The 15,984-nt window shown below is 52.5% G+C and overlaps 5 protein-coding genes across 5 annotated transcripts; 4 read left to right on the top strand and 1 right to left on the bottom strand.

The window, feature by feature from the left end:
- Positions 1–1,730: 1,730 nt before the first annotated feature.
- On the top strand, positions 1,731–3,520 carry H6S33_008794 (uncharacterized protein; the record flags this gene model as incomplete). Its single annotated transcript, XM_044840255.1, has 6 exons — positions 1,731–1,733; positions 1,803–1,862; positions 1,926–2,204; positions 2,275–2,516; positions 2,658–3,174; positions 3,230–3,520. 6 exons carry the CDS (start codon positions 1,731–1,733, stop codon positions 3,518–3,520), a joined length of 1,392 nt encoding a protein of 463 aa, XP_044687650.1.
- An 815-nt stretch (positions 3,521–4,335) lies between these two features.
- On the top strand, positions 4,336–6,575 carry H6S33_008793 (uncharacterized protein; the record flags this gene model as incomplete). Its single annotated transcript, XM_044840254.1, has 7 exons — positions 4,336–4,578; positions 4,868–5,125; positions 5,186–5,491; positions 5,545–5,666; positions 5,719–5,850; positions 5,912–6,192; positions 6,253–6,575. 7 exons carry the CDS (start codon positions 4,336–4,338, stop codon positions 6,573–6,575), a joined length of 1,665 nt encoding a protein of 554 aa, XP_044687649.1.
- A 2,297-nt stretch (positions 6,576–8,872) lies between these two features.
- Positions 8,873–9,955, bottom strand: H6S33_008792 (uncharacterized protein; the record flags this gene model as incomplete). The annotated part of the gene is made up of 1 exon (XM_044840253.1): positions 8,873–9,955. The coding sequence occupies one exon, from the start codon at positions 9,953–9,955 to the stop codon at positions 8,873–8,875; it is 1,083 nt and encodes a 360-aa protein (XP_044687648.1).
- Positions 9,956–10,604: 649 nt separating this feature from the next.
- On the top strand, positions 10,605–11,528 carry H6S33_008791 (uncharacterized protein; the record flags this gene model as incomplete). Its single annotated transcript, XM_044840252.1, has 1 exon — positions 10,605–11,528. The coding sequence occupies one exon, from the start codon at positions 10,605–10,607 to the stop codon at positions 11,526–11,528; it is 924 nt and encodes a 307-aa protein (XP_044687647.1).
- Positions 11,529–13,557: 2,029 nt separating this feature from the next.
- Positions 13,558–15,001, top strand: H6S33_008790 (uncharacterized protein; the record flags this gene model as incomplete). The annotated part of the gene is made up of 3 exons (XM_044840251.1): positions 13,558–13,686; positions 13,768–14,020; positions 14,091–15,001. The coding sequence occupies 3 exons, from the start codon at positions 13,558–13,560 to the stop codon at positions 14,999–15,001; spliced, it is 1,293 nt and encodes a 430-aa protein (XP_044687646.1).
- Between the last annotated feature and the right edge of the window lie 983 nt (positions 15,002–15,984).

The following is a 15,984-nucleotide window of genomic DNA, read 5'->3' as shown; positions in this document are numbered from 1 at the left end:
AGTATTTTGTCGTTGCTGTGCCAAGAGAAACCCACGTGACTGCCAAGAAGACTGGAGGTGAGAACTCAACCCATGGCCAACATCAACGTCTACAAGTCTACATGACATTGTTGTGTTTGAAAAACGTCTCTAGGTCTTAATAGACCTTTTGTCTCTTCAATCGAATTTACAGTGCTATTTCGATACGCAGGTATCTGTATCGGGGGCGCGAAATTAAAATCTCTTCACCTTGATGCGTTCATACATAGATCTATAGAATGGTCCATGATCCACAAACCCGCGCCGCATGACCGAAACCCCTCGGAAAAAAGTAGGACTGGATGCAATTCTTTCCAATCCGCTGGGTGTCATATTCAGAGAAATCGTCGGAGTAGTACATCACCCCATTATCCGTGCTCGCGTAGTAAAATATATATTTACTATTCAATACACAATTGTATTTGAGAGAAGCTTCTCCATGTCATTCAGCCTGTAAAAAAAAAATGGGAGAAATAAGAATAGAAGTGAAAACAGGATTAATCTCTTACACTTCCGGTTTCATGATTCAGTCTGTTTCGATAATCTAGATACCTACCCAGCGCCCCCCACCCCCACATGCAAACACTGGTTTCCCTTTTTTTTCCCGTAGCTCCAATGTCGCAGTGCACTGATCATACAGGCCTCTAGAAGCTCACCCAGCTTCTTGCCTTACACGCACAACTTGTGCGCTTGCTGGCAGAGAAACTATGAGTCGGGCTTCAGCCAGCGCCGGTGGCGGAAAATCGGCAGTGTCATTTTTCTGGAGGTAGCTCGCGCGCGCGTCTGTAGCCGTAGATTGAATACTGCTTCTAATCTCTATAGCGAGGGTACCGGTACGCAACTACATATAATCACATATACGATAGCCTAGATAGGGCTATTTAGCAGATCCTTACAAATACCGATAATAATATCTATATAGCTATAACCTCGCGCGCCGGGAACGATGGTGGTACGTTATTGAACGGCCCTATACTAGTTGCGTCTGCATGTATCCATCACTAACGTGTACGGCAACACCACCCCGCTTGGATTCCACCACCAAAATAAGGAAAAGATCACTACAGGGAAAGGTTAGCCTATTGGGATTATCTCTTTCCTACATCTCGAAAGGCGCAGGATGGTAAAAATTTCGTGCATCGCGAGTGATATCCTATGATGCTATGAGAAAGGACTTCTATCGACTAGACTACATGTAGTTCTGACGCCCGGAGTTATGTACCCTGGTATCCACAAAGCCTCATGAAATGCGGTTATCTATTGATATATGCGCACGTGGCTAAACCTTCAAGTAGTTGCCTGGCACCCACACGGACTTATAATTATCGTTTGCTGCTGACTCGAGCTCGAGGTCTAAATCATGTGCTCGGATGACTCTTGGCTTTGAAAGAATGTATGTGCAAACATACATGTATATGTATGCACACCATGAAGCAGAAGGCACACAAATCAAAGATCATGCAAACTATTTCTGGAATGATCTGTATACCCTATCCCCTCGTCCACGCCTGATGTATCCAGCTATCCGACTCGATTGTTTACTACCAAGGATCGTGTACGAGTGCATCTTCATGGGCAGCCAATCACGTCAACTAGACCATGTAGCTTAGAAGGTTGGAAATTCGCAGGATCTGCAGCGTAAAGCAACCCATACGGTGCTCGATTTTTCGCGAGGTTTGCTCGAAGAACTGGCGAAGGTTAGAGAATCGGAGATGGTATGTTTTTCTAACCGTATTGAGAGGTTCTTAGATATGGAGTTAATGTCAAGATCGCTATCAACGTAGGAGATGAAAAGACCTATTATCTTCATCGGGCATAGCTTTGGTGGAATTGTCATTGTCCAGGTACAACAGCATGAGCCATTAAATTCACGGCGACATGAAGGATGCTGACACGTCGTACTTCAGTCCCTTATTCGAGCTCGGGAGAGAAATAATGACCTATTTTCCAGTTCCCTTCTCCCAGAAACCTATGCCACCATATTCCTCGGTACCACTCATCGTGGCTTGATCATAGATGACATCAAATCTATGCTGGATGAAGACTCGCCACGGAGAGAGCTTCTTGACTCGATCGACAGGAATTCTGATGAACTCAAGGAGGAGCTTAGTAGGTTCATAGAGTACTGTAATAGGATCAAGATTGTGTCTTTCTATGACACTAAGCAGACAAGGAAGTTGAAAAAGGTAAGTTAGAAGACACTAGTCCTATAGGCTTAGCGTTAATTTCGGTTCCTAATGTAAATTGGGTATGTAGGAGGATGGGCGATGGTCGAGAAATGGCGAGTACTTTAAGGCGGTCAATGATGAATCAGCTATGCTGCAGCTTCCAGACCAGATGGAAAAACCATTACCTACAGAGGGAGATCATTCAGACATGGTGAAGCTGTGTCACCGTGGTCATTCCGTATACACCAGTATTGTGAGTCACTTGAAGAGGTTTAGCCGATCCGATAAAGACATGTCGAAAGGTGAACTTAAGATGAAAGGCCTGAGAACGTAACCTCCGCGGAACCCACTAATCGCACGTGATAGATGGCTCTACCGCAACATACTCGATTCCCTAGGCCTCTATGCCCCGACAAGACACATTTACCCTGCGCCAACTTCTTGAAAGTGGGTTACTAGGTGTAAATGAAGCGGCTCCATGTTTGCACCAGGCTATCGTTCAAGAGGATCAACAGTGTCAATCCTCCTTCAACACAAGGTCGATCCTGAGGCATGCTACACTAAAACTGGGCGGGCACTAGAAATTGCCGCTGCAACTGGAAATACGGTTATCTTCGAGCTCTTATTGAAGAATGGTGCGGTGGTCAATACTAAGGTTCTACACTCCGCAGTTGTCCAAGGCTACGCTCAACTAGTAGAGTTGCTGTTTCGAAACGGAGCAGAGCTGCTAGAGACAGATCCTGGTAAAGGAGCTTTGTTACACATTGCAGCAAGCGGTGGACACCACAACGTGATTGAATCTTTGTTGAGACACGGAGCTGATATCGATTACATCTCGCCTGATATGAGTTCAGTTTTGCATTGTGCCGCGGCCAACGGACACTATAAGGCCGTGCAAGTGCTACTCGAAAACGATGCAGACACGTTTGTTTTAGGTCCAGAGAAAAGAACTGCATTAGAGGCTGCCGCTGAGGCTGGACATGTTCAGGTTTTCCAGTTAGTTTTAGAGAAGACTCTGAGAACAAATAACACTCCTTTTTCAGGTCGGCCCTAAATATTGCCGCTGCGCTGCGAGTGGACATGTTCAAGCCGTCGAATGCTTGCTTGAGAGTTGGCCGGGGGTTTTACAACTACCGAGAATTGGCGGTATGACGGTTCTTCAGATTGCGGCCAAGCGGGGCCATGCAAAAGTGGTAAAATCGCTACTTGATGCAGGTGCGGATACTGAGGAGGAGATGTATGAAACAGGACAGACTGCGTTGTACCTCACACATACCCCCGGGATTGTCGAGCTCCTAATAGAAAGGGGGGCAATAATTCCAGCGGAAGATTGATCGAAGACAAACCGGCGTGGACCGAATGTAAAGGGCTATACAGCGATTCACAGGCATTTGGCGAATACACCCATTTGACGAACAGGGGTCACGGCCAATAAGAATCAGGATATCTTAGTCAAACTCGCAGTTTGACTGGTTGCTGGCTGGTTGCTACATACAAATTCGCCAAATGGGTGTATTCGCCAAATGCCTGTGAATCGCTGTACCAAATTGTATGAAGCGGCTTCCTGGGGGCAGATTGAGATGGTCAAGGTTTTATTGAAGTATGGAGGCGATATAATCAACATCAGGGATAGTGATGGCCATACCCCGGCCTACTACGCAAATGTTACCAGTCATTGGCACACACTCGATTATCTCCAGAGGCATGGTTGAGTAACCACTCTAGCAACCTCGGACTCGAGATGTACCGTTCATCGAGAAGCTTAAACGTTAAGCGTTCTATCAAGGAGCCTTGGATTATCATTGTTAATTGATGAAGTATATATATAGATTTCTTTGGAAGAACCTATTGTGGTGCGCAGTATGTAGATCGAGCTGAACTACCTACTGCGTTAATCGAGTTCTGAGAAATCTAAAGACACTTCTTATATAAATCTAGCTACATGTAATTTATGTTGTCGTTCATGAGGGTGCTTGAGAGTTTATGTTCAGAAGTGTCTTGGTCATGTGATCTGCTTCCAAGGTTGATGTCTTGGCATTATGTTCGCTTAGCAATCGCGCCCAGCCACCTCCATCGACCAACCTCACCTCAACACCAATCTCACCCATCACCACCCCTGCTGGCAGTGCATCGCATCATCCACAGCACAATGGCTACTCCACCATCACCGCCTCCTCCTTCCGAAAATATCAAATACTTCTCGCAGCATCCGCAAAACACCTGGGACCTGATCGAGTACCTCGAGTGGTGTCGAAAGCTAGGCGATTACGAGCACGACGTCGCGTTGTCCAGATGGGTACGGTCGCTGGAATCGATCGCCAACGACCCGGCCGAAAGCGAGGACCGCCGTGCCAAGGCACAGATCCTCCGCGAGAAATACAAGCGACGCAGCGTATGTATCATTCTCCCCACTATTCCCCCGCTGCCAGCTCTGGAGACACAGGCACGGTTACTAGCCGTGCTTAGTGCGCAAGTTGTTTGCTTGTGGATCCAACGGTGCAAGTTACTAGCTTGTGATTGAAAACCGACTGTGCGATTACAAGTTGAAACCGACGGACAGGCTACTAGCTTGAAAAACTCCAAACGCTGGTGGAACTGGGCTGCAGATCGGGCGGCTTTCTAGGTCGTCCATCTCGGCCCCGGCTTGGGGGTTGCTAACGTGACTTTGTTCTGTGCGATAGGAAAAGGATCGTGCCCGGCAATGGCTCGCTCCCGAAAACTCGGGCACCGGAGGGAAAGATGGGAAAAAACCGAAAATTACCATTTTCAAAAACAAAGGGTCGTTCATCAATGCCATCAATGCTGGCAATGATGTCCATATCGGTCATATTGAAACTAGTAAGACGCCGAAGAGGCCACTTGATAATGCCGTTGGAGATGGTAGATCTGGAGGCTCTGCTGACACTAAACGTCCAAAGAGCAAAAATTCCCCGGACGATGTAAGTTGTATCGATCAGCAGTCAATGTGTCAATCACTCTTTAGCTAACCGGTGGAACAGGTCATGGATGAAAGTTCACTCGATGGGGCATTTAAACTTTTTGAGTCTACCTACAAGCAGCATCCATCGTCCGATCAGGATGAGTTGGTAAAAACCATAATTCATAACGCCGTGACCGATCACTACCAGAATGGGTCTGCCTGGTTGACTAAAGACAGTCCTATTCTTTCGTGGATAATTGATCTTAACGATCCTGAGGTGACTGGGTGGTTTTTGGACAAAGAGTTTGCAGAGCTGCGGGACCGGATGAAAGCCTTACCATCACCTGATGGGCACTTTGCCTACTCAGTCAATCGGTTTGCCAAGGCAAGTGAACGAAATTCCAATCAAGCTTGACAGGACTGACCCCCCAAATGCAGGCAAAGACAGCTGAAGAGTACCAAACAATTCTCGAAATGGTTCCCTGCAGGCTACCGGACGTGGCGTATGACCGTACAAGACATTTCGATGCTACATGGGTTAACTTTGTTATCCAAGCAATGTATGTTAATTCCGCGCTCTGTTTTCCGCCCACTCTTACTAATTGAGCACAGGCTCGCGCTCTTTGGCTGCTACGGCAACTTGGATTCATGCTGCAACTTTCGGGAAGGCTGGTTCGACTCCAACATTTGGGCTCCTCTCATTGATCACTGCCTCCTTGGCCTCGATGGTGTGGTCGTGCAACGGTATGTAAACCGATCCAAATCGGCTTGCATGCCTAACTATGAAACTTATGCCGCCTTTTAGAAAGGAAATCAAATGCTTTGCCCTCAAACTCATTGGCAACAACAACTTGCGCTACGATGCCATCATTCACACGGCCAGAGACTTTGCCCCGATCGAGTACGCTGCGATAGAGGTGTCGAGGAGTATCGAGAACGAGGAGAGTCTGCCAGCGAAGAAATACGTGTCTGATAGCACTAAATTGGTCACTGGAATGCATTCCATGCTACGACGTCTCCACATGCTCGTTGATCGCGACGAGGAAGCGATCAAGGATTTGCAAGTTGTTGGAATGCTGAACGAAGGTAAACGCCAAGAAATCTTATCTATTGTATACATTCACTGACCCGTGTCTGCTCACACAGGCCTCAATATGCAAATCCTGCGCATGACTGGGCTCCCTGGCGGCTTATTTCTTTTATCACGGGGCGCAGTGCGAAGCGTCCCCACCAATATCGGGGATCTAGGGTCTATCTTCCCATTGATGAACAGTATCGGCATGTTCAAGGTTGGCGCTCTCCCCGGCTCTTGTCAATCCTTGCATAACCATCCTTCTCACACTATCCGTCTCCAGGCCATTATCCGGGAGTCCATCGCTGTTGTCCAGCAGTACAAGGCGAAGAAAGCAGCCAAGAAAGACGATGCTGGCGACCTATACCAGCAGCTGATGGGGCAGAATGAGCTCTAGTGCATCGGGGCGTTTTGACATGAAGCGGCGGCCGGCTGGCACGGCCATGAACTACTAATATGACTGATGTGATGTCTTTTAGGAACTACTATTCATATTGAATTGATTCTTTTCTACTGCGCTTTTGCTCCTGAGAGGCACTGTACAGTCCACTTTGGCTTTTGAAGTTATCGTTCATTGGTGGTGGGGATGTAGAGTTGCGGTTCCAAAATTTGTAATCCATATGAAGAATATTTCTCAAGCTCTGTACTTTTTTCAATTTAAACAAGCCCACGTATCTCGCATTGAAATTGTTAAATGTTTACCTCTATTGGTATATATTACTCGACTCAATCCTTACGGTCTATCCTTATGTCTATCCTCCCAACCCTTGAACTCGAAAATCCTACTCTCGCCCCCACCCAACCGACCCCCCAGAACTCGACCAAACCCATCCCACTACACACAACACCCCAGAAGAAAGACGCATCTTCATCCCCCACCCAACTCCACCCCCGGATACCCATGACGGATTCGCGCCCCACAACACTAGCCACCTCTGGAAGCAGAAATGATCACTCGGCAGGTTCGTGCGCATTAGTAGTGTTACGAAAGTGGTTAGCTCTGGTGCTCCGATCTAACAGACTACATGTATTCAATACGCTCAACCGTCCAGTCTCGGGCTAGACGGGACTGAATCGTGCAGTCTACTTACCTTGCACTAGTCCACAGTCTGCCTGCGGTCTGACTATGGATTGCATGATTGACCCTCAGGGCTGGATTGGGGCGTTACCTAAGTCGCGTTCTTGCTAGGTTGAGGCGGCCTCAACCTGGAGCTCATAGACAATATGTATCATCACAGTCAAAGAGAACTAAATTAATACCAGAATAGTTCTATATTATATTCTTTCACCTTCATGAGGATGGAAATCTATTTAATTACCATAAACATCATAATAAACAATACCACTAAACTATTTTGGGACATTATGCAGTCCATAGTCCGACAGTCCGTCCCCTGTTGGGACGGACTGGCTTGGCTGAAAAACTGCAGTCGACTGCAGTCCATGCAGTCCGTCCAAGTACAGACCAGACTGGCTTGGCACAGGCGGACTGTGGTTGACTGCAGGCGGATTGGACTATTGGCGGCGTTGCATGTATTTGGGCGCTACTATTTCGGTGTTGCCTGCTACAGCGGACCCCCCCCCCCAGTGTAGGTATTGCTCCTTACCACAAGTAGGCGAGCATGGAGAGAGTAACCATACAAACCGTCCAACAACAACACCAAAATTGCAAAGTCGGACTCTCGAAATGACATTTTAGCCGTAGATGCCATCACTACGACCGGGGAATCCATGTCTAAGATTCTCTTTTTGCTTTTATATCCTTGCACATATGTTGTTGTGGAGAAACAAATGTTCGAAGTTGCACCAGGTGCCATACAAACCTTGGTTGTTCGCTTACTTGTGGCAACCCGCAATACGTACCTGCAGAGTGAGTGCTCCGTTGAGTACGTGCGACGCCTATACATACAGCCACTCTGCAACAGTGTTTGTGATTCCGATTCCAGAGTGAGACATTTCTCTATATGTAACCGTCAAGAACCCCCCCCCCCCCCCAAGAGAAAACTTTCCCAGTGACCAGTGGAGCCCGGAATCAGTGAAGAATAAGATCAATGACATATCTTCTTTTGATATGTAGTCGCAAACTACATTGCATATTTTTTCGTTAGCTTGAAGCTCTCCATTAATAACATCAACGCCACGGGTGCGCCACACTGCGCACTGACATTACGAACACTTTTGCTGAGTGGCTGTACCTGTAAGTACCGACAGACATCTTTAACACGCGCAAGAGGTGTATCAGATATTAGGAGATCGAGGGTGGTGGAAATATAGGAGGAGGCCTACGTCCAGCTAGACAAACCCTGTTTTTAGATCCCTCTCGCTGTGCTGCTCGGCGTGCATCATTGGTGCTCACTCGCGCGGGCTATATGGGTGGGAGCGGACCAGGGGGGCTTTGTCCACTGTTGGGGGGGGCTGGATCGATAGAGAGGCTTGGGGGGTAATGATCACGGCGAGTTCGGGTTTATAGCACTTGCGAGTATCGAGTCATGAAAAGCGCATTCATACCACTGAAATAAATAACTAATAAATAAACAACTAAATAAATAAATAAAAGATGCCTAGCTACAAGCCTACTACATGATGCACGCCGAAATAATTAAATTACCACCCAACGGAAAAACACCCCCACCTACAGCCCAGTACCACATAAAAGAAAAGAAAAAGAAAAAAGAAAAACAAAAGAACGCCCATCTAGATGAGCCCCTCATGGTAATACTCATTCCCCCAACTATCCGTCCTCCACCCGCCCACACACGCCTCCTGCCCGCGCTGCTCAATCGCGGCCCTCGCCTGCGCCGCCGCCTCGGCCTCCACCTCCGCCTGCCTCCTCTTCAACTCCTTCACCGCCGGCGTCTCCCCCGCCTCCCTCTCCCTCTCCCCCTCCCGCTCCTCCCGCTCCCTCTCCAGCCGCTCAAACATGACCCTTGACCGCTCCACCAGCACCCCACTAATCCGATCCCCCCTCGCCCTCGCCCCCGCATCCTCCCTCTCCGGGAAGCACCCGCGCGGAATCGGCCCACTACCCACCCCCACCGCCGCCCCCACGGCAGCCAGCAGCGTGTTGAACCCCACCCACGCGTTCTCGGGCGCCTCCAGGATCTCGTCCAGCAGCATGCGCCGGAACCCCTCGAGCAGCAGCAGCGGCATGCCGTTCACGACACTGGACCCCGCCCGTGTCGCGGTCAGAAACGGGTACGCGTACTCCTGGAAGACGAACGCGATCTGCGTGTCGCTGGGGTCGAGCGTGGCCCCGTAGTGTGCCATGAGCGTGTGGAAGAGGGAGGGGAAGTTTGTGGAGCCGGAGCGCCCCATGGCCGTGTAGAACGTTGCGAGCTGCTCGGGGGTCAGTGTGCGTGTGGGGGCGGGGGTGGAGAAGTGCGTGAATGCTGCGTCGGCGAGGCGGAGCAGGTGCGTGGTGGGGGTGTGCTGGGGCGTTGTGAGGGGTCCCCAGGGGTGCGGGGAGTGCGGGGAGGAGGTCGCCGGCGAGTGCGGGGTGTGGTGGGACGAGGAGGTTGACGAGAGCTGGCGCGGGGGGAGGGGGGGCGGCTGCGGGGGCGCGATGGCGAGCGTTGTGAGTGCGGCGGTGGGCGGCGGGGAGGTTGTCGGGTCGTAGATCACGTGGAAGGGGTGGGCGCCTTCGTGCGGCGCGGTGAAGCGGGCGGAGAGGTGGCAGGCCTGGCAGGTGTCGTGGTCGGTGCAGACGAGGCAGTGGAAGCGCGCGCTGACGGGGAAGATGCGCTTGTGGCAGCTGTTGCAGATGTAGTGGATCGCCATCGGTCTGGTCTGCTGCTCTGCGCGTGGTGGTGGGTGGAGAGTCAGTTCAAGTTGCTCAAGCTGGGTTGGTGCGATGAGTGGAGAGCGAGGGAGGGAGGGAGGGAGGGAGGGAGGGAGGAGGGGCCGTGGGTGTAACATGCACCGTGCGCTATTATTTTCTTTTTTGCGCAGTCACGGGCGATCACTCGTGCCGATCACTGCCGGGCGCGGTAGTCGGGAGGGGCAGGGAGCATCGTGAGTGGATCCAAGGCGTGCAGAGCGGTGGGTTGGAGGGGGGCTGGTTGGGGGAGGGGGGGCTGGTTGGGGGACTCGGGGAGGAGGATGGACTGAGGGTGGACTGAGGGGAGATGATGGCCGTGTGTGCAAGTAAAGCGAGCCAAAACCTCACCCGTATCCTTTGTTCTGGATGCAGTATTAAGCTCTGCAAGGACCTGCTACTCCATGTTCACACACTGCATAGAGGATATGTGTAGGACTGCTGTTTACATGTATATGCGCCATCTATGGTCTATCCATCTACCCACTGCCCACGTACACGCCCACGTACACGCCCACGTACACGCCGCCACCAAGCACACAGACGCAAACACAAAACACAACCCCCAAAGTCACACTTCCCCCCCAGCACAGGTCCCGTCCCAATGCGGCCATGTCGGGTGTTGCGGGCTGGATGGAGCGACTTTACCCTGCGTCTCAAAGCAGCCCGGGCATCCATCCACACCTCCACCGGAATTGTCAGCATCGCACCACACCGCACCTCGTCTCAACATCACAATCACCGCAAATGGCACTCACCCTCCCGCCCCCGACCAGCATCTTCTGCGCCGCCCGCCTCCCCGCCCTCCAGAAGGCCGTCTCCCTCCTCCTTGCCGCCGGCGAAGTCTCACCCCCACCACCACCAACAGACTTCACCACCCTCGCCCCCCTCTCCACCCTCCCCGTTACCATCACGCTCCACACCCCCTCAACCTCAACCACAACAACCACCCCCACAACACTAACGGTCCACCGCCTCCTCGCCTCCCAAAGCTCGAGCCTGATCCTCCTCGCCTCCCTCCCACCCCCCCACCCCCCAACCCTCCTCATCGCAAAACTGCGCCCCACAACCACCGCCGCCGCTACCGCCGCCCACGCCCACGAGCTCTCCATGCTGCACCTCCTCACCGACCACGCCCTCTTCCCCACGCTCATGGCCCACGGCACAGCGGGCACACAGGCCGTGCCGCTGCTCCTGATGCAGTATCTCCCGCACCCGAGTCTCGCGGAGCTGCTGTGGGACGGGGGGAGCGCGCTGTGGGCGGGCGAGTGGCGGGTGGGGGATAAGCGGGCGCTGCAGCGGGACGGGGTGCTGTGGGGTGGCTTGGTGGCGGTGGTGGAGGTGCTGAAGGCGAGGGGGCTGAGGCAGGGCGATTTGCGGGGGGCGAACGTGTTGTATGATGTTGGGGGTGGGAGGGTGTGGGGGGTGGACTTGGAGGGGGTTGTGAGCGTGGAGGGGAAGGGGGTGGATGTGCAGGGGGTTGTGGAGGAGTTTTGGAGGTTTGAGCTGTGTGCGCCGGGGGGGAGGGTTTGGTAGTGGTGGTGGGGGAGGGCTTGAGAGCTGGGAGATCTTGGGGGATAGCTGTGGTCTTTAGCGGGCTCAGCGGTATGACATAGGCCATTGAGCTGTGGTTCCTGGGTAGCTAGAATAGTATTAATACCATTTCGCTTTCGCTTCACGTCCATGCTCATTTCGGTCACTGTCAAGTCATTAATTGTAGGAGCTTCCAGTGATTCCTCGTTGCGTGAGCTTTCGGTGATTGTTGTTGCTAATGATTGTATGAGCTCTCGGGATTATTGCAATTCGTTAACTGCACGATCGCATAAGCTGCAAGTCCCTAGAAACCAAACAAAGACAAACACCTCGGAGGAGCTCCAACCCAACCCGTAGTCAGTACGTCAACCCATCAAACACAAGTCTGCAGTAACCTTTCTTCTTAACCCGCGACCGCCTCCAAGACCCCGACGATCCTCGCCACCACCCGGAACTTGCCGCCAACGCCTTCTTATCGATAAGCAGGGCCCTGCCTTGAAGACCGACAACCAGCGCGACCGGGGTGGAGGCGGCGGAACAGTCTTTTCCCGTGCGCGTAAAGTGCGTGCCGCCGTGACGGGCGTGACGGTGCTAGTAGTAACACTCAGATCTGCGGTGGTAGGTAAGCTGGGTAAAGAAGACCCCTGGCGACGTCATCGGTCGCGTACCTGTGCCTACTCTGTAGGTATGTAAAGTATGTATCTACCCATCCACAGCCGTTCACGAACACTGGGTGAAGACGAACCAGGGTTCTTAATATGGCAAGCTACCAAAGCGATCTTTCCCGTCGTTTCCTATTTGTCCAAAAACCCCTGTTCGTCTACACCCGGTGTTTGTCCTCACCCTGTGAACGACTGTAAGGGCCTTCTATCTACCTGTCAGAATGTCTCTAGACGGCGAGATGGCAGGGCAATACTATAGGATAATCACTTACGCCGGCCGGAACAACGAACGGAACAAGCGAAGCGCCAGAATGTAGAATCAAATTCAGATCACTGAACAAGTCGTGCGTGGTGGGTGCATGGACGATGTGCCGTCTCTTGGTGTTGCGCTGGTGATGATGGGGGATAAAGAGAGAGGTGAACAAAAAAAAAAAAATATTCATCGACAGATGGGAAACTCGTTTCGAGGCGGGGTTTGGTAGCTGGGTTTTATTAGCATGTAGCGTGGTAGTGTCTGTAACAGTAGCTGTATGTAGCTCTCCAGCACGGAAGGAATGCCGTGCAGGGGTGGCAGTCCGGAGAAGAGCCTCTAGAGTACCTCCATGCTATACTCCCTACCAGTGTTTCGAGAAGCGTGTAAAAGACTCCCTCGACCCCAATTCTACCGAAGCAGCTACCGAGCCCTTCACCCGGTGCATGCCCTCTGTTCCGTGATCACGGGCCATGCAGCCTATTCGCTCGCTTGCATCTCCAGCGCCGGGGAAGGCACCCCTGCCGAATCCGGGGTTGTTCTTCAGTGGCGCACTGACTGCGGGGAGAAGGAGCCTCACCCCCCCACCCCTCTCAGCCTCAAGGGTAATGGCTCAGCCGCGGGTAAATGTTTAACCGCACACACATCTCTCTCTCTCTCTCTCTCTCCCCCACCTCCCACTCGCTCGCTGTTTACTCTGCCGATGGCTGGTGCCGGGGTTTCCGGGGGTGCATCGCTGCATTACACTCTCTGAATGGATGTGGATGTATGCAGGACATGCAGATGGATGATGATGGATGGATTAGTGTGCAGTGGCGATGGATGATGTCTCCAACAGTCTGGCTGTCTACAGGCTTGTATTCCAAGCCCCGCCATTGAGGACCAGCACCAGTGCTCTTCGATAGATATATATTGCCCTCCCGCCCTCCCCCCTCGACCGACCATGCTCTCACCATCACTCCGCTTCTCCACCAGACTCATCCTCCACTGCAAGAGATCCTCCAGTGTTTCTGTTCCCCTCTTTGCCAGAAGCCATCTCCACTACCAGGCAGCAGCAGCAGCAACAGTTACTACCTCTAGTACTATTATACCCCACAGATACTACTCAACACCCGCAACAATGCCCGCAAAAGTCCAGCTCAACGTCATCATCGTCGGCGCCGGCCTCGGTGGTCTCGCCGCCGCAATCGCCCTCCGCCGCGGCGGCCACAACGTCACCATCCTAGAGCAAGCCGTTGCCCTCGGCGAGGTAACTTCCCCCCCCCCCCCCCCCCCCCAAAACACACATAACCCTAACCCACAATACTAACACATCTCGAATCATGGATAGGTCGGCGCAGGCATCCAGATCCCGCCAAACTCGTCCAGGATCCTGATGAAGTGGGGCCTGAAGGAGAAGATGGAGAACCACGCCGTGATCCCCAAGGCGCTGATGCTGCGCGGCTACAAGGACGGCAAGATCCTGTCGACGCAGAACTTGGTGCCGTACACGCAGGAGGTGTATAACGGGCCCTACTGGCACGTGCACAGGGCGGACTTCCACAACACCATGGTGCAGGCGGCGCGCGATTTGGGGGTGAAGAGTGAGTTTCCCCTTTCAATTCTAAGGTGCAGTATTGGTGAAGTAGTGGCTAATGCGGATGCCTGTGACAGTCCAACTCAACTCCTGCGTCACCACAATCGACTTCTCCGCGCCCTCCGTCACGCTCAAGACCGGCGCCACCATCGCCGCAGACCTGATCGTCGGCGCCGACGGCCTCAAGTCGCGCTGCCGCGAAGAAATGATGGGGCGCGCCGACCCGCCCCACCTCACGGGCGACCTGGCCTACCGCATCATCGTCAAGGCCGACGAGATGCGCAAGGACCCCGATCTCCGCGAGCTCACCGAGGACCCCGCCATCAACTTCTGGCTGGGCCCCGACGCGCACGCCGCCTGCTACCTCCTCAAGGGCGGCGGGCTGTACAACATTGTGCTCCTCTGCCCGGACAACATGCCCGCCGACGTCAATGTCGTGACTACTGGCCCCGAGGAGGTGCGCGACTTCTTCAAGACGTGGGACCCGCGGCTGGGGAAGCTGCTCAACATGGTCCACGAGGTGAGCAAATGGCGGCTGCAGAACTCGCGCGAGATGGAGACGTGGTTGCACCCTGAGGGGAAGTTTGTGCTTCTTGGTGACGCTTGCCACGCCACGCTGCCGTATCTCGCGCAGGGCGCGGCGATGGCCGTGGAGGATGGCGCGGTGCTGGGTGGGCTGTTGGAGAGGCTCGAGGACCGCGCGCAGCTGAAGGGGTTGTTGGCCGCGTACGAGAGTCTGAGGAAGAAGAGGACCACCAGGATCGTGCTGGAGAGCACGCATCAGAGGGATGTGTTCCATCTTCCCGATGGGCCCGTGCAGGTGGCGAGGGACGAGGAGCTGTTGAGGGATGAGTTGAAGCCCGGGTTCCCGAACAAGTGGAGGGATCCGGAGTTTCAGAAGTTTTTGTTTGGGTATGATGCGTTTGCGGAGGTGGAGACGGCGTGGGCGAGGTTTAAGAATGAGGGGAATGTGAACAGTATGTTGTAGAAGGGTTGGTAATGGGTTGATGGCTTTTTTTTTTCTTTTTGGTTTCTGTTTTTTGAGGTGTTGGGTCTTTTATTTTGTGTTTTTGTTTATAGTCTGAAAAAAATATCATGTGGGCGTTTCTAGCAATATCTTTTGGAACGGTGAAAACGTGATTGTGATCATTGACCGCCGGGTTTGTCCTCACTTGGGAAAAAAAATGTCTCAACTAGATTGTGCTGAATGTCGGGTTGGACAAGATTATCCCAGCCAGCCCTAGCCCTACCGCTAAATGCAGCCTTAGCCAGACTCGACTCGCAATAAGAGGAACCATGTGCAGATCATATACTTGCATACTATTACCTCAGCCGATCGAGGACGACACTACCCAGATTTCGAAAGTACCAATCCATGTAGTGCTCACGCTCTTCTCCTGCTAGTGGTGTTGTTCCTGTTGTCCCCCACAACTCTGTTCGAGGCAAAGAAAAACAAATCCAGGCCCCCGTCTCGTGAAGGTGGCCAGTCTCGCCCGGGAATTGGGGGCCGAGTGAGTGGCTGTGAGCCAAGACCCCACGCAAGGTTTGTACAGCCCTGTTCCTTGCGATTGATACTGCTATGCAGATGTTGCTTGGTTAGAGTCTTTTTAGCTGCGCGAGTTGGACAGAAAGTCGAGCAGGTTGGACAGAAAGTCTAGCTGTTTTAGGAAGAGACTTGTAGCCGTTCAACCAATAAGATGTGCAAGACTTTTTGTCGAAGTGCTCGACTTTCTGTCCAACTCTTGCAGCTAAAAGACTCTATTCGGTATTTGAGTTGGAGCCGCTGACGGATGCATGGATGAGGATTAGGTTCTGGGGGTTGGTGGTGAAAATGTGTCTCTACTGCAGCTGGCTTTAATCTTGAGTTTGGTACGGGCTAACAATGTCACATATGGACAACACTCCCCGCGGGCTCTAGCGATATTGTTCTCACTCAAGGCAAGTGACAAAACACCAGAACTCAATCTATCT

Source organism: Morchella sextelata (assembly GCF_020137385.1).
Source record: "Morchella sextelata strain SCLS chromosome Unknown scls_28, whole genome shotgun sequence".
Lineage (NCBI taxonomy): Eukaryota > Fungi > Ascomycota > Pezizomycetes > Pezizales > Morchellaceae > Morchella > Morchella sextelata.
Note: the sequence above shows the minus strand (reverse complement) of the source record. Positions and strands in the feature narration are given on the sequence as shown.